Below are 19,485 nucleotides of genomic sequence, written 5' to 3'. Positions count from 1 at the left end.
ATAGGGAAGAGAATTATTTCCTGCTGATTTAATTTGAATAAAATCTCCTGCATGTGTGACACCAGCCACATCTAGTAACCTGGGGAGTTCAAGCACTCAGAGGTTTGAAATTTTAATTCTCCTAGGTGTTAATTCCTAATGAGGGCTATGAAAGTGAAAGCAGGTTATGGAAGCCCCTGACCCACCTCTCCCTTATGGCACCTGTGTTCTTACATGTAGGTGCAAACATTTAGATATTTACATAGACTCTTGCTTTATCTGATGGGCAATAGACTTTAGAATGGGCTAATACCTGCAGTGACTCACCAATCAGGGAAGAGAATAACCCAGATCAAAAGGAAACTTCCACCAATCCTATCATGTCTTGAAGGACAAGAGGAGTTTTTAGTGATTATCCCAGCGCTTCTGAGCAGAACTTCAGCAGTGACTTTCCAAACCCTGTTGAGTTGAGATCTTGCCTTTGGGACTGGTGCAGAGGAGACATCATCAATACTATGAGTACAGGCACAGCTGAGAGTTGTGGGAAAAACCTGCCTTGCAGAATGGATCATCTGCTCACAGCTGTAGAGAATGAACTGCAAGTTGGAAGTGAGAAGGGGGACCCCACGGAAAGAGAACTCAAAGTCACTTTAGAAGACACAGACCTTTGGATAAGGTTTAAGGAACTTACCAATGAAATGATTGTTACCAAGAATGGAAGGTAAGGGTCTATGGGTACTCAAAAATCAAGTTGCCTAATTGTACTGGCACTGATAACATTTTCAATAATATGCAGAAATGTAGCCATTACATTTCTTTCTTGTTATTATTTTGTACTTAAAGATATACATTTTCTGAAAATCTGTCCATAATCTAGTATATAACTACCAAAACTTTTCCTTCTATACTAATATATATATATATATATATATATATATATATATATATATATATATATATATATATATATATATATATATATATATATATATATATATATATATATATATATATATACTAATATTGGTTTTGTTTGGATTTTCTTGCAATGGTGCAAGTAAGGTTAGTTAGTAATTGTAAATTGCAAACTTACATTCTGGACCCCTAGCTAATACCTAAAATAGTCCTTGTGCTAATAACAAATGAAAAATAAATTATACCTGTGTGGACCAGTACCTTCAAATAAAATATGTATTGGCATCAAGAGTTTTAAATTATTTGGGACGCTTTCCATCCTTAGTATATACTATAGTATATATAGTATAGTGAGCCACAGTTGCTTTATTTATAGAAACTATATTCGTGCTTCTGAAGCAAGCACATAGCGTTTACAAATGCAGAAGAAATAGGTGGTACTGGTATGGGATCCCTTATCCAAATCAGAATTACAGGAACGCCATCTCCCATAGACTCTATTTTAAGCAAATAATTTTAACTTTTAAAAATTATTTCCCTTTTCCCTGTAATAATAAAACAGTACAATGTATTTTATCCTAACTAAACTGCAATCTGCTAAAAATAATTTTTTACATTAATGCAATAGGATTGTTTTGCCAATTGATCTGTATTGGTGGCAAAACAATCCTATTGGGTTTGTTTAATGTGTAAATGACTTTTAGCAGACTTAATGAAATTAGGGAAAGATTCCTTACCCTGAAAACATCAGGTCCCAAGCATTCCAGATAATAGACCCTACACCTGTAATGGATTATTGTTTATTAATATGGTACTGGCCTTTTACTACCTTATATGGATCTTTTCTAATATAAATAAAATATGTATTAATATACATTATTTAAATACTGGTGAATTTTCCCATAAACCCTTACTTTAACAACTGGAAAAAAGTGGAATCAACTGCCATCACAAAAAATGCAATTTGCGTATGTAGAAATGTCACTGGTTATGTTAAGCAGCTTTATATGTGCCATATTTATACTACTTTTATTTGCTTTTAATGTTATAAATAAATGTAACAAGAATAGTATAAGGGCTTTATCCTTTTACAGTTTGGAGTGCCTGATATCAGCCTGTGCTAATGGATATTGTGGCCAATGTGCTGGCACAGAGCATGTTTATTAGGACTGTCTGCCCTATTTTGTGCTCTTACTGAGCAAACCAGAGAATTCATTGACTGTTTTTTGGCGTGGACTGATTAACCACAGTGACAGATTCATTTGAATATGTAACCATATATACCTAGGGAGGTACAGCAGGTGCCTGTCACAGGGGTCTGTCTCTGAAACACATTGATATTTGTAAGCATGTGCATTATTGTTTATGGACAGGGCTCATATTCTGACCCGTTTGGGCAAAAGTCAGGGGACATTCTCAAAGAAATTACAGCCCACCATGCTAACCTATGTTCTAGGCTGTTTTAAATTAATACAACATCTTTATTTGTAGTAACTTTAAATTCCGTTACCAGGTCTAATAGGGTTTTAAGCATCAGCAACCAGGCACATATTATAGTTACATAGTTAGTTACATAGTTAAATCGGGTTGAAAAAAGACAAAGTCCATCAAGTTCAACCCCTCAAAATGAAAACCCAGCTTCCATACACACACCCCTCCATACTTTCACATAAATTATATATACCCATACCTATACTAACTATAGAGTTTAGTATCACAATAGCCTTTGATATTATGTCTGTCCAAAAAATCATCCAAGAAATTCTTAAAGGCATTAACTGAATCCATGTCCTTTTTCCAGAAAAAACATAGTTGCATGTCTCTGCACTCTCTCCAGCTCATTTATATCCCTCTTTGTACTGGAGTCCAAAACTGCACTGCTTACTCCAGATGAGGCCTCACCAGGGACCTATAAAAAGGCATAATTATGTTTTCATCCCTTGAGTTAATGCCCTTTTTTATGCAAGACAGAATGTTATTTGCTTTAGTAGCCACAGAATGACACTGCCCAGAATAAAACAACTTATCATCTACAAGAACCCCTAGATCCTTCTCATTTAAGGAAACTCCCAACACTATGACATTTAGTGTATAACTTGCTTTTATATTATTTTTGCCAAAGTGCATAACCTTGCATTTATCAACATTGAACCGAATTTTCCAGTTTGCTGCCCAGTATCCCAACTTAGACAAATCACTCTGCAAAGTGGCAGCATCCTGTGTGGAACCTACAGTTCTGCAAAATGTAGTATCATCTGCAAAAATATAAACAGTACTTTCAATGCCCACCTCCACGTCATTAATAAAAAAGTTGAAAAGCAAGGGACCTAGTATAGAGCGCTGCGGTACTCCACTAACAACACTGGTCCAATTAGAAAATGTTTCATTTACCACCAATCTTTGTAGTCTGTTATATTTATTTTTACTTTATTACAGGCGAATGTTTCCTGTGCTAAATATAAGTGTCACTGGTCTCGACCCAAATGCAATGTACTCTTTCTTAATGGATTTTGTGACTGCTGATAACAACCGCTGGAAGTATGTCAATGGAGAATGGGTTCCAGGTGGCAAACCCGAGCCCCAGGCCCCCAGTTGCGTTTATATCCACCCAGACTCTCCCAACTTTGGAGCTCATTGGATGAAAGCACCTGTTTCCTTTAGTAAAGTGAAACTCACCAACAAAATGAATGGAGAAGGCCAGGTAATATACAAGTATCTCGGAATAGTACACGCACAAAAACCATAATGGGGCCAGGTGAGCACTCTATCCAGGTTCCCAAACGCTCCACTCTGGTCACGTGGATAAATCAGATTCAAGAATGAATGCGCACACGTTGGTGAACTTCTTTGGATAGACTCCACATATGAAGATGACTGTATAAAATATTTTCCTTTATTGAATCTCGTTAAAATCACAAAATCCAGAAGTGCAAGGCAGGGGAGTGCATGGCTCTACGCGTTTCGTGACTGCAAGGTCACTTCATCAGAAGCCAACAGCGCCCCCTGCTGACAACACATTTATGCATATTCCTTAATTAAATAAGTAAAAACACCAGATGATGAATATCAATCTAGTTAAAAACATGGTAGTCACAAATTGCATAATTCTCAAATTATACATATATATTAGAATTTTCTTATATATATAGAAATATATCATATAAATAAATAATTAATTAAATATGTATAATTAAATGTCAGAAATAAGGTTACTTATAAAGAACAAAACACTCCAAAGCACTCAGAGAGAATAATATCGATGCAATGCCGGTATAAATGAGTAATTAGAGAAGGAAAAAGAAAAAGAACGAAAAAATTGTACAAAAAAGACCAAAAAGAAAGCATATAAAAAGGAGACCTGAAAGACGTATGAGTGAAAATGTATATATATCCAGATCCATGTGGACATGCGTATATAGATGTGTATATGATAAAAGGACAATGGAACATGTGAAAATCGTAAAAATTCTAGTCTATGAAGCAATTAAGTTCCCATTCCCTATTAAGACCTCTAGGTGTCACCGTATCAAGAGAAAAGATCCAATAGGCTTCTTTCTTCAAAAGGCCTTTCTCTATGTCTCCCTTCCTAGTCCCCAGAACCGCTTTGTCAATGACCTGAAACCATATACATTTTCTACCTCCATGTTGTTCTATCAAATGTTTAGCTATAGCCGAACTCTTGTCACCCTTCATTGTTCCATTCATGTGCTCAGAGATGCGTTTCCTCACTGGTCTATTCGTTTTGCCTACGTACTGCAAACCGCAAACGCAGGTGGCCAGGTATACCACATCTTTCGTTCCACAATTGGCATAAAACCTAATGTCATGTTTATATGAATTATTCTTGGAAACAAAAAATTTTGACGGATTCATCAAATTACAGGCCTGGCATCGTGATCTACCACACCTGTAAGAGCCCTGACCCGATGGTATGCCTCTCAAGACATGTTTGGGATGGCTGCTATTAGCATGTAACAATGTGTTTCGAGTGATGGGCTTACGATACAGATCTGTATCTATTTTTTCCAAGTCAGATGTGAATTTAATATCTAGAAATGCAATAGTGTTCGTATGCGTTTCACTAGTAAAGGAAATATTCCAACCCGAGTTATTACAATAGAATACAAACTCGTCCACAGTACAGGGGTCCCCATCCCAAATGATGGGGACCCCTGTACTGCGGGAGAAATCCCACTTTTACCCAATAGAAAGTAGGGGCACATATATTGATCTCTTTCAGAAGTTGGTTACGAATGATTTGTGCAAGCATCATCAGAGGAGAACTTTTTGTAATAAATCCATGAATCTAACTGATGAGGAGAGTAAGGCCTTAATTGATCTTAGAGAGGACAAGTCAATTGTTATAAAAAATGCCGACAAGGGGGGTTCTGTTGTCGTCCTTGATGTGGATTATTATAAGTCAGAAGCGTTGCGACAATTACATGATGCGACCACATATCGGGTTTTAGATAAGGATCCAACCACTATGTTTCATACTAGACTTGTCAGGCTATTGGACTGGGCTAAATTTGAGGGAATTGTGAAAGATTCTGAGTATTCTTATCTAAATAAAATCAACCCATGTATTCCCATTTTTCATTGGCTTCCCAAAGTCCACAAGAGTTTGATCGAGGTTAAGGGTAGACCTATAGTATCGGGTATTGGGTCTTTGAATGAACCCTTGTCAGAATATGCCGACCGTCTTTTACTTCCAATGGTACTTAGGTTACCTAGTTATCTGAGAGACAGCACTGACTGTATCAATAAGTTACAGAAAGTTGTTTGGAAGACTACGTATAGATGGGTGACGATGGATGTCTCTGCATTGTACTCGTCCATAGACCATCAAAGGGGTACATCGGCTGTACAGTTTGGTTGATCCATTTTGGAATGTATTCAGACAAACAGTGAGTTTTTGATGGAGGCCATACACTATCTTCTCAGTACCAACTATTTTATGTTCAATGGATCTTTTTACCTACAGAGAAGGGGAGCTGCAATGGGGGCGCGTTTTGCACCCTCTTATGCCAACCTTTTTATGGGTTCATGGGAGCGTCTATTCATCTATGATGTCTCTAATCCCTTTCGTGACAACATTGTAAGCTATTATCGTTTCATCGATGATTTGATTTTCATTTGGGATGGGGACCCCTGTACTGTGGACGAGTTTGTATTCTATTGTAATAACTCGGGTTGGAATATTTCCTTTACTAGTGAAACGCATACGAACACTATTGCATTTCTAGATATTAAATTCACATCTGACTTGGAAAAAATAGATACAGATCTGTATCGTAAGCCCATCACTCGAAACACATTGTTACATGCTAATAGCAGCCATCCCAAACATGTCTTGAGAGGCATACCATCGGGTCAGTTTCTAAGGCTGCGTAGGATTTGTACGACTTGGGACTCTTTCAATTCTCAAGCCATGGACTTGTGGGATCATTTTGTTGAAAGAGGGTATGCCATTGTGGATATAAAAAGAGCGTATGATAGAGCCGTGGGTGCCAATCGCAAAGATCTGTTAAATAGTAAATCAATAGACAAGTTTAGTAAACGGGGCATTAGGAACCCCTGTCGCAATAGATATGATGGACTCAAGAGTAGGTCTGTATCTAATCAGGCTGAGTTTCCTAAGATTGTGACTACATACTCGAATGATACTCCTCTTTTGAGGAGAATTACACGCAAACATTGGAGTGTCTTGATGCAAGACCCGGTCCTTCGTAGCTTGATACCCTCCCAACCTGGGTTCATTTTTAAAAGAGGTAAAACAATTGGCTCGTCCTTATCTCCAATTCTATTCCTAGAAGATAAACAAATGGGTTCATCTAACTGGTTGAGTGTGAAGGGCTCTTACAGGTGTGGTAGATCACGATGCCAGGCCTGTAATTTGATGAATCCGTCAAAATTTTTTGTTTCCAGGAATAATTCATATAAACATGACATTAGGTTTTATGCCAATTGTGGAACGAAAGATGTGGTATACCTGGCCACCTGCGTTTGCGGTTTGCAGTACGTAGGCAAAACGAATAGACCAGTGAGGAAACGCATCTCTGAGCACATGAATGGAACAATGAAGGGTGACAAGAGTTCGGCTATAGCTAAGCATTTGATAGAACAACATGGAGGTAGAAAATGTATATCGTTTCAGGTCATTGACAAAGCGGTTCTGGGGACTAGGAAGGGAGACATAGAGAAAGGCCTTTTGAAGAAAGAAGCCTATTGGATCTTTTCTCTTGATACGGTGACACCTAGAGGTCTTAATAGGGAATGGGAACTTAATTGCTTCATAGACTAGAATTTTTACGATTTTCACATGTTCCATTGTCCTTTTATCATATACACATCTATATACGCATGTCCATATGGATCTGGATATATATACATTTTCACTCATACGTCTTTCAGGTCTCCTTTTTATATGCTTTCTTTTTGGTCTTTTTTGTACAATTTTTTCGTTCTTTTTCTTTTTCCTTCTCTAATTAATCATTTATACCGGCATTGCATCGATATTATTCTCTCTGAGTGCTTTGGAGTGTTTTGTTCTTTATAAGTAACCTTATTTCTGACATTTAATTATACATATTTAATTAATTATTTATTTATATGATATATTTCTATATATATAAGAAAATTCTAATACATATGTATAATTTGAGAATTATGCAATTTGTGACTACCATGTTTTTAACTAGATTGATATTCATCATCTGGTGTTTTTACTTATTTAATTAACGAATATGCATAAATGTGTTGTCAGCAGGGGGCGCTGTTGGCTTCTGATGAAGTGACCTTGCAGTCACGAAACGCGTAGAGCCATGCACTCCCCTGCCTTGCACTTCTGGATTTTGTGATTTTAATGAGATTCAATAAAGGAAAATATTTTATACAGTCATCTTCATATGTGGAGTCTATCCAAAGAAGTTCACCAACGTGTGCGCATTCATTCTTGAATCTAATATACAAGTATCTATTTTCCTTTCTATCAAACAAAGAATAAAATACAAAAATTCGGTTGTAAACCAGAGACAGGCAATTATTAATGCTTTCGGTGTTGTTAAACTACAACTTCCAACTGAGTGTTACCCGATGAGCAATACAAGTCAATTACTATTTGTTTTAAATGGTACAGCACTGACAATACATGTGACATGATCCATATGATATAATTTTGTTCATGCAGCTTAAGATGGCAAGGTCATTCTATTAATCTTTAAAATGTAAAATAACTAAATTACAGCCTCTCTGGGGCATTTCAGAAACCACCTAGTCTAACCAACTGAACACATGACCCTTGTAGCATATGTCAGTCAAGTCATCAATATGGTGGCTAGCTTCCCTGTTGGATTTTTCTACATTTTATTTTTTATCAAGCTAATTATAATGTGTTGATATTTTACCTTAAATTACTTGTTTGCAACAAACTGAATCTTTATTTTCATTTTAGATCATGTTAAATTCATTGCATAAATATGAACCACGAATTCATATAGTAAGAGTCGGGGGACCCCAGAAAATGATCACAAGCCATTCATTTCCAGAGACGCAGTTCATAGCTGTGACAGCATATCAGAATGAAGAGGTAAGCCAGTCAGCTTTGTCTATAGATAGATTTCCAACTGCAAACTGAGGGTACTATGCAGTCTACAATTTTCATGGAAAATTACTACTAAACAACTGGCTTTGTTTTTAACAACTGGAACTGGAATCAGAACTATTTTTAATGCACAAAAGTGGGGTGACATGGTTGGATGCAAAGTAGTCAGTAAAATGATTAGGTACCATTTTTATGACTCTCACATGATCAAAATAGTACAACAAACAAGTAACACGACAGACAGACTACTGGCAGAATTTGATTATTGTTATAAAACCCAATAGTTCACTGAAAGCAGTGATATTTTTTGTTTCATTATTGTGTTTATTACCAAAAGTAATCTAAACATGTTTATATCCATGATTATATCCATTAGCAACAGTATTTAATTATAGTTTAATGTGGCAGAAAAACAGAACAAATAGACCAATTGGTACACCTGTGTTTACTAATTTTGCTAATTTGATCAATACAAAGCAGTTCAGTGACTTAAGCAGGCGACCATGAGCCCATGTTCAAAACCTGCACCCGACCTCTACCTTTCTGGGATACGTACCAGAAACACAATCTTACTTTCGGGCCTAGCAGCAGTGACTCTTGTGGGCCTGGCCCAGGTGCAGTACTTAAGCAGTTCTAACAAATTTATTTAAAGATTAACAAAGGGAAACATCCTCCCAAAACACAAAGAGATACATTCATGTAGAATAGATATAAACAGCATTGCCCAACAGTGCCATGGATGGCACATTGTAATATATAAAAACAACTAAACAACCAAATATAAAACAACCAGAATATACAGTAGTATATTATCAAACCATATGCAGGGATGCTACATAACTATCCAAAAATGTTATGCTCTTTAATGTAGACTCCCTAGTAAATAATAAAAGTGTCCAATGAGACAGCATGTCACTAGTGCAGCTTTTCATTACCCAGTTATGGGTGATGGACTGATTTAAAGATATTTACTAGAAGTCACTCCTCTAAATCCTCACCTGCCTCTGAAAATCCACACATCTGTGCTAGCCTCATAGTAAAGAGAATAAAACAGAAATATCTCAATAACAAATATTCCATCACCCAGGTAACTATTTCCACTGGCATTTTATACTTTGCCCCAGGTTCATTAATCTTAGTTGCATACTTGGTTACTAAGTAAAGTATTTATAATCAGTAATCATATTTAAAGAATGGATTATATTATTTGCATTTTATTTCAACATATAATTAACATATTAAAAGTTGAAATTGATGTACCCTTGTGAAGCTGATATATTTCTGGCATTATAAAAAGGGGTTTATAATATACAAACATTTTAATACATTTTAAATTATATTTTTATTTTTCATTTTAGATTACATCCCTCAAGATTAAACACAACCCATTTGCTAAAGCTTTCCTTGATGCCAAAGAAAGGTATTATAGTTTTCTTATATTTTAATTTCCAGTAATGTGCAAATATTATTTTTTTCTAAATTTGTTATGCAGAGATCCATTGATTGGTCATTATTTTGATTAAAATGACTAAACACCTTACACACAAAAATGCATTCAAATATAAACTTCCTTTTCTTTTTCAATTTATGACATTTTGTTTTTCTGATAACAGGAGTGATCATAAGGATTTTATCGATGATACAGAAAACAGTCAGCAATCTGGTTACTCACAGTGTAAGTTTTGCCATGTCTCACCAGAGCCCTCTCAAAATATATTAATGAAAAACTGTCAGGAGACATTAATGCAAGATGTCCACTACACATTACACATATGCAAAATATTTGAACCAATTATCATGATAGAATTGTGCTGCCAAAGTGCACGGCAGGACTTTTGTTTTTCTGTGGTCACACAAATGCAAAACAGACAATGACACAACCATCAGAAAGTATACATATATATGCAAACCGTAATACATATTTTATTAGGTATTGTTAAAACATTTAAAAATGTCAAAATTAAATTAAAACAATTTCCTTCAAAAAACAACATAACTTTAGTCTATATTACAGAATTATTTTGGCACAAATAATAAGTGGTTGATAAAAGTATTCCTTCTATCAGTGAACTGTGAACTTGTATCCTGCTTTAAAAAAAAAAATTGTTTTTTTAAATTTTACAATCCTTTTCCAGTGGGCAACTGGCTGATTCCTGGGACTGGTTCCCTCTGCTCTCCTACTAATCATCATTCTCAGTTTGGTGGGCCACTGTCAATACCATCATCACATGGGTGTGAGAGATATACTACTTTAAGAAACCACAGATCCTCACCTTACCCCAGCCCATATACCCACAGGAACAATTCTCCTCGTAAGTATTCATTGCACATGCGGCTTTTAGAAACATACTAAACATATAAAGCCTTTGTGATTTTTTTTATCAAATGATACATTTTAGCTTTATCAATGTCACAGAGAATATTTTTTATTAAAGAGATCTCTTTTAATACTGCAACCCTCCTATTTACACCTGTGAAATCAAGTTTGTGGAGAGGTGTTTGTTTTAATCAGTCTATTAAAGCCAAAATAAGAAATGTAATGTTTTTTTCCATTGAATCCTAAATTCTTAAGTACACCAACAGACAGAAATGCATGATATACTATCCATATGATTTTGCTATTCAACAAATTCTTAGCGAACTTAGCATACGAACACAAAGTGGCACTGTTTGTTTAAGCTGTTTCACTAACAATAAGGTGTTGTTTCTCTTGCAGCAAGCTACACTGAAAACTCATCTGCATGTCTGCCAGTGTTTCAGTCAAATGACCACTGGCCTGGTTTACAGATGCAAACTCATCCAAGCATGCTGTCAATAAATCACACCAATGGAAGCTCATCCAACTCTTGGTAGGTAACAGGATTTGAATATTTTTTAAATATTTATGTTTATTTTGTTCAGTGTATTATACTGTTTGGAAATATGAGCCAAAGGCAGAAGTGACATAAATAGATAATTATTTTAAATTATAGTTGATTTTGTGATGTTATTGTTTAATACAAAAGGCATAGCTTAGACTAATCCTTCTGGCAATGGACTGTACCTCATATTTCTTAATACCTGAACTACATTTTTAATTCACAGTTTTTCAGAAATCCTTTATATGGCTGATTTCAATAATGAAGTTTAACAGTTATTTTTAGAGATTACTGACTCATAGCAATGTCTTTGGATACTGCCTCATGACCACAACATTGGTCCTATAAGCACCTTATAAGTGAGAGATCTGCAAGACCAACATTATTAAAGACATAAGGCCACCATTAATATGATATAGGGTTTGGCCTACCATCTTGGAGAATAGCTCTACTAAAATACAAAAATCCATATGACTTAAAGTAACATGCCAATACTAATTAAAGAGATTGTTCACCTTTAAATTAATCTAGTTAATTAGAGATTGCTATTCTGAGACAATGTTTAATTGGTTTTCATTTTTAAATATTTGTAGTTTTAGAATTATTTAGCTTTTTATTCAGCAGCTCTCCAGCTTGTGATTTAAGCATTCTGGTTGAAAGACAAATAATTCAAAAACTATACAAATGGCAACATGACGCCGAATTGAAAAGTTGCTTAGAATCAGTCATTCTTTAACATTCTTAAAGTTAAATTAAAGGTGAACCACCCTTTAAAGTACAATGACAGATTGCTGCAAACATATGAAAAAAATGATCGATACATATGTCCTAGCCCAACGTTTTCTCAAAGTATTCTTTACAAGTACAAACAGGAATAATGTTTTGGTCTTGGAAAACTCTCGCCTATTAAAAATCACAGATATGGGAGACTGGTTTGCACTACCATACAGGGATTACTTTGATGTGGGCCTAGGAATTTATAAAAAAAATTTATGTCTATCATATACCTTTCAAATTGGTCATATTGTCTTCTATCATAACCAATACTCTTCTGATGGACAACAAGGTCCATCACAGTAATTCTTCAACATTCTTGCTGCTATTACAGTTTTAGTGAATTAAGTTTTCATATGTGTTTCACCTTTTACAGTCAGTATCCAAGTTTATGGTCAGTAAGCAACAGTACAATCGCCCCATTGCCTCAAACAGGATCAGTTGCTAATGGACTTGGATCACAGTATCTTCGGAGCTCAACTTCTCTTTATGCACCATACAATCAGATAGTCCCTTCCCCCACCATGGAATCACCCATATATGAAGGTACTTCCACCGAAATTGAAGAAAACCAATATGACGTCTCAGCACATGACAGACTTGCACCTTCTTGGACATCTGTGACACCACCCTCATTATAGGACAGAAACTTGTTTCTATTGACATTTGGCCTCTGAAAACATGAATGCAGCTTATTTTGCAAATTGAAACTCTTATCAAGAAGACATCAAGAACTGAGAAATCTTAGTTGATGATACTGTACAGAAAATGTTTTGTCCACCAGTAGATCCTATTCTTTAAATTCTCAGTGCTCTTTTATTCATGATAAATGTACCATATTTACATATGAAATATCACCTTCATTTTAATACAGCACCATAATGTATTAGTTTTTTTAATTTTTTTCACATCAGTGTTCATTACATTTCATATGAGCAATGCATGCCATCATTTTCAAAAACACTTTCATGTTTTTATATTGATTTTATATGTGTTTTTAATTGTTTTAATATATTATCTGCTTTTAGTTCAGTAATGTAAATAATGAAATTAAAAGGAGACAATTATCATAGGTATTGAAATAAAGTTAATGAAAATTTTAAAATGTAACATATGAATGATACCTACTAGCTACTAGTAAATTACTAGCCAGTTTTCCGATTTGGACTATTTATAGACTTATTTAATTATACCAACGGAAAGCATATCAAGCTGTCAAACTTTGATCCAATGCTAGAAATTGTCTGGGTGAGGATGAGGAGATGTGTCTATGCAAGCAGTTGGATAAACAAAAATCTCAACAGCTTTGCTTAAGAACTATTCCTTTTGCAAACATGTATAATACTCAAGGCTGCCATCAGGGGGGCACAGGGGTCACAGTTGTCCTGGGCCCACGGATTTTTGTGTGTTAGGGGGGACCGGCCGTGCTTCACTTACTTGATAAGCTGGGCCCCCCTGCTGTCAGCCTGCTGGAAAGTTTAGAAGAGAGGACGGGAGCTCCGGTGTACCCTGATTGGTTGTTTAATTTGAAGTACCAGTAAAGCTGTACAGGGATTGGACAATCTAGCCTATCCAATCCCAATGCAGCTTCACCGGGACTTAACTTAATTGACCAATGAGGATCCAGAGAACTGAATAGGACGGAAAGAATGCTGGCACCGGAGCTCCCAATATCTCTTTTAAACTTTACAGCAAGTTGACAACAGGGGGCCCGGCTAATCAAGTAAGTAAGCATGGCCGGGCCCCCCTTAAGAGCCAAACTTATGGGGGACCCTGGCAAGCAATTTTGGGCGGGCTGACCACCATTTTTTTAACTTAAAGAGCGTGCACATGCGCATAGTGCAAGTGCAATGACACTGAGAAATAACAGCGGCAGTCGGGGAGAGAGGGGCCTGGACATGGGGTAGGTGACAGAGGAGGTACGTGCCTGGCACCCCCCAGCTTTGTGCCCTAGCCAAGTGCTTTTTATAACTTAGTGGGATTACTGTTTTAGCTCTGATGTCTGGCTTTTTTTTACTGTGTGCGAGATATGGGATAGGGCTTGGGGGCCCAGAAAATGTTGCGGTACAGGGCCCTGTGATTTCTGAAGGTGGCCATAATAATACTTATAGCAGTGTATAAAATAATTGTATCAAATACACTTTTGATGCATTTTTTACTTGTGTATGTGTATATGTGTGTATGTGTGCGTGCTCATATGTACCCATGTTTCCTCTCCTAGCAATACCTGAAAATGGATATAGAAATATACTATGTAATGGAGGAGATATGTGTTTCCTTAATATCTGGGTTAGCCTTAATATTTTTTACCTTAATAATTGGAATAGCAACGTTTTAAGTTAAGCAAAGCTACACTTGTTATCCCCCACATTACCGCCTCCCCCCCACACATATCTATGCACCAGTCAGTATTGGTTTTACCAGCCTTGTGTTGTTGAACATATAATGGGTTTATAAGTTTCTTCTTTATGGCCTGGGTATCATTTTACTCTCCCACCACACATGAATATGTCAGATTATACCACTCTATTTACTGAAATATGACCGTCTTTGGTGTCATGATCCTAAAGTTTAACTTTGGGGTTCTGGCTCAAAGAACAAACTCCCTGTGGGAAAGTTGCATCAGGTCTTGGGCATCGTCTTTTATCATGGACTGGCTGCAGGGCGGTAGATTATACCACTCTACTTACTGTAATATGACCTTCTTTGGTGTCATGATCCTAAAGTTTAAGTTTGGGGGTCTGGCTCAAAGAACAAACTCCCTGTGGGAAAGTTGTATCAGGTCTTGGGCATCGTCTTTTGGTCATGGACTGGCTGCAGGGCAGTAGGGCGAAAGAGGTCCATGTAAGACAGAGCTATTTCCCACCACACATTGTCCATGTCCTTAAGCTGATAAAGAGATGGGGCATTGGGGTGGCAGAGACCACATTGACCCAGAGGAAACAATTGTATGCCAGGGTACTATTAACCTACTTTTCTGTCCCGCTGGCCATTGGCTGGAGGAGACATTGAAATATTTAAACAGCATGAGACTTCCTGTGAAGCTATTTGATAATGCCTGGCTGTCACTGCAGGGCAAACTGTAGTCAAGAATACTTTTTGGTGGGTTGTTCTGTATCATATAGTTTATATGAGGGTGTGCTGAAGGTGTTGGGTATTTATAATATATGTATTAAGGATTACACTGAGAGAGCCTACGGAATCATTCACAGAAACCACCGTCATACAGAGACAGTGTATATTATTTTGTCTGTGATGCGGTATCACCTCTGGTGTATGAGATGCAAGAAAACTATCTGGAGAGAGAATGAGTCAATATACCTTACAATAAACAAAATTGTAAGGGAAATAAGTTTTATTAAGATAAATGAGATCCAAATGTAAAGTGGGAATGAGAAATATTGGATGAACTTGGATTCCTCTTGGACTCATTATTTTACATTCTCTTTGTAAATAATGTAAATATTGCCATATTGTATTATTCTGATATGTAATGATTTTTTTTGTTTTGTAAAAGTTTTTAAATTTTAATAAAAATCCCTATTTACTGTAATATGAACAAGAGCACTGAAGAGATAGTAGAGAAAGTAGCTCACAGGGTTCCTGGGAAATCAGTGCATGTTTTTGACCAAATCAATAAGCAAGGGTTAGGTGAAATGAGAAATAGCAGGCCATTAAAAGTTCCATACTTTTTTCACCTATGCGGGCATGTGCATTTTATCCTATAGGGAAGGAGATAAGTTGCACCAGCATCCAGAGGACACATACAGTCAGGCTGCTGCCTGGGGGTAAACAGTAAAACTGTCTTATGCATTAATGCAAAATAAAAGTTGGTCTTTAGTTTCAGTTAAACAGAAAAAGTATAGAACATAGGACCTATGGAAAAAACAAGATTCTTCTGATGAGATTTTTCTGTGGGTAGATGAGAGCAGGAATATTTTACATAGAAAAAATAAACTAATTCAAGAATAGAAAGCAACAATGAAAGACCAGCGCATAATTCAGCATCTGCTGTAAAAAAAAAGCAAAGATCCAAAGAATTAGAGGGGATGCAAAGTCAAAAATAGTACTGCATATACATCTTCTCCTCCATAAACGAAACACCTTTGCAATAAAATGAGCATTCGTCTGCCGGCGTATATATCCTCTGACTCTCAAAGTTGCATACTGAAATCCTTTGAAAGCTTCATGGCTGGACACAGCTGGAGCAGTGTGAAGTGAAGATACTCTGCATTCAAAGGGCAGAGAAGCAGTTATTACACTGCCACATAAAGATTGCACTCCGTGGTAGGCATGCATCTCTTCCCTTATAGGGTTCATGTAAAACTTGGCTTATGCATGAATAAGGGTGATTAGTTTTATGATATGTGTATGGACTGGATCTGACTCAAGAGTCCTATGCACAGTTATCTGTTATCCGGAATCCCATTATGAAGAAAGTTCCAAATTAAAGGAAGGAAATCTCCCATAGACTCAATTTTAATCAAATAATTCAAAGGTTTAAATATTATTTCCCTTTTCTCTGTAATAATAAACAGTATCTTGTACTTGATGCCAAATAAGATATAATTAATATTAATTGGAAGCAAAACAATCCTATTTGGTTCATTTCATTTTTAAATTATTTTAGTAGACTAAAGGTATGGAGATCCAAATTATGTAAATAATCCTTATCTGGGAAAACCCCAGGTCCCAAGCATTCTGGATAACAGTTTCTATACCTATTATCAATTTTGTTTCATTCTCCAAACTAAAGTTAATAGTGGTATACCCTAGAGGTCTGAATTCAGGATTTTTTATCTGAAGGGCTATTCCAGATGATTACAAAACTGTTTGAGCCATAGGTGAAGAATAATGATGATTTAGGGAGGCTTATATAAATATTCATATATAACCACATCATCATAAATTCTCCAATGGATGGCCTTATATAGGTGGCATCCCCAAACAAAAATGTTACCCTCTCCACTCTATATTTATATTGATTTGTTTAATTCATGGCAATCTATGCACCAAGGTTATCTAATTTCAAAGCATAAGGACAATGGCTCATGGGTATTCTGATTCATTGTGGTTCTTTTGTGGAGAATACAGGGATCAAAACTTCCATGTCCACTGAGAGTTGCTGTCCATTCATGTTAATGGTAAATATGCTGCATATTGCAACCACTTTCAGTGGCATGTGGATATGTTTTAGCAGCATATGTTATTCCTACTTGTTCCTTTCCTACCAACAGTAGCATCCGCAATAAAAAGTACTCCCATTCATAAGGGCTTTGCTTGCTGTAGTTCTCCCTCAGTCTGTATTCCATGGGCCTAATTGTGTCTTTCTGAAACTCAAATCATCTTTCGTGTTGCTTCATTATGAGAAACATTTGCTAAAGCTGCAAATAGCCAGTATAATCAACATAATTATCTCAAAATGCCCATTTACACTCACTGAATATTCCACCATAGGGAACCCATTAGTGCTAAATTAAGCAGGCAGTGAAAAGAGCACATGCCAACAGTCTTTGCTGTGACACAACAGATTTATTAGCATGAATTGTTTTGAGTCTCACAATAAGGACCTTTTCACAAGTGTAATCAGTGGGTCAACTTCAGGTCACCTGGGGGGACCCAAAGGCTAGAAATATTCAGGATGGGAGCCCAGCAGGACTAGTTGTAATCATTATTACACTTGAGATGTGCCTGAAATGGTTCATGTGAGACTAATAGACTAGTTGTGTTGTAGTAAACAGGTGTGTAACCATGGAGCTGGGGTCTCCAACCTTTTGTACCCATGCGCCACATTCATATGTAAAAAGAGTTGGGAAGCAACACAAGCATGAAAAATGTTCCTGGGGGTGCCAAGTAAGTGCTGTGATTGCCTATTTGGTAGCCCCTATGTTGTCCAGCAGCTACAAGTGGCTCTGTTAGGTAGTACACCTGATTTTTATTCACACATAACTTTGAGGCCACTGGGAGCAACATCCACGGGGTTGGAAAGCAACATGTTGCTCATGAGCCACTTTTTGGGGACCACTGCCATAGAGGAATAAGACCCCGCTGTCACAGGGAGACCCAGACTGTGGGGTCTGCTGCACAGTAATCCCCCTCCCCAGCCACTTTCTAATGACAACATTTGTACCCTGCCACAGTGGACAGGAGTAAGTGTGCATGTGTGGACAGGGAGGTGTGCCAGGTGAATGTTGCCCCCCCCAAAAAAAAACTTTTGTTACTGGTAGTTATGCCACTGGCAGCAAAGATTGCATTGGAATGTGCCCTTTCCACTGGTAACCTACAGATCCCTGTCAAGGTTCTCACTTGCCAGATTAGTCTCCACTGACACTAGTAAAGGATTCAGAATTCTAAAAGATATGTTATGAAAAGAGCTGGCAGTTTTATTACAATTTACAAATACAAATAGCTAAAATTAATGCAAGATTGAGGGTGCAAACTGCATGGTAGCATATATTGGAAAAAAGATTTTATAGAAAAGAGATTGCCCAGACCAACACCCATTTGTAAAAAGGCACAAGACTACCATTAAAGTGACAGGTATGGGGGCGCTGCAACCACATGGAAGTCTGACGAATACCATTCTTACTGCAGACTACTCTGCTGAAGTAATCCACAAATATAGGGGTAGTGGGAGCACTACAGTGCTAAGAAGAATATAAGAACAATGGAATTGCACAAACAGGGGAGGATCATCAAGTGAAACTATTGTTTTGGTTTTGCTGTGATTGCCCAAGGGGCCCAGGACAGCAGCAGACATACAGATTTGTTTGTAACCCAGCAGCCCCAAGAAAATCACAGACAGGTGCAGTCTCGAAGAAAAAAACAGCTTTGTCCCTCTCCTTGTCATATTACTCATATCTCTTATGCTGGCATGTGCATAAACTAGCCATTGCAGCTAAATGTCAAATTCCATTAAATGGTTTGTAGTTTAAAACAAGTTTCCGTTACTCATTTACTGGTTTGGAGTAAAATAATTGAGTGCAAAATAATAAACATTTTCTACATTAGTTATCCTCTGCTGTCACCTTGTGGCCAATGATGAAAGTGCAATGTACAGATTCAGTATTTGGAACATTATAAACAGCAATAGCATAATACATAGATAAGTGATTGTGTTGGTCACATCATTTAGAACTTCCAGCAAGCTTGCAATCTTTATTATAAAGCCATCTTTGCTTGGAGGGTCACACATGAATAATACCAAGAATCTGCCAGACCTTTAACTCTTCAGATGGAGGACGTTACACTTCGAGACCAACCCTCAGGTCCTATAGTTTGTTGAAAGAAATTAAACTTAGTTTCAACTGAATGTAGTGAAATGAGATAGACAATCCCTCAGTCCATTGCTAATAA

General features: G+C 36.8%; 1 protein-coding gene across 1 annotated transcript; it reads left to right on the top strand.

Moving 5' to 3' along the window:
* Positions 1–440: 440 nt before the first annotated feature.
* On the top strand, positions 441–13,229 carry tbxt.2.S (T, brachyury homolog, gene 2 S homeolog). Its single transcript, NM_001085559.1, is given in 8 exon segments — positions 441–700; positions 3,331–3,595; positions 8,348–8,482; positions 9,856–9,917; positions 10,111–10,172; positions 10,633–10,809; positions 11,214–11,346; positions 12,506–13,229. Coding segments are annotated over 8 exon segments (1,305 nt in total). The 5' UTR covers positions 441–494; the 3' UTR covers positions 12,771–13,229.
* Positions 13,230–19,485: the final 6,256 nt, after the last annotated feature.

This window comes from Xenopus laevis, chromosome 5L (genome assembly GCF_017654675.1).
Source record: "Xenopus laevis strain J_2021 chromosome 5L, Xenopus_laevis_v10.1, whole genome shotgun sequence".
In the NCBI taxonomy this organism is placed as follows: domain Eukaryota; kingdom Metazoa; phylum Chordata; class Amphibia; order Anura; family Pipidae; genus Xenopus; species Xenopus laevis.
This window is presented reverse-complemented; position numbering and strand designations above follow the sequence as displayed.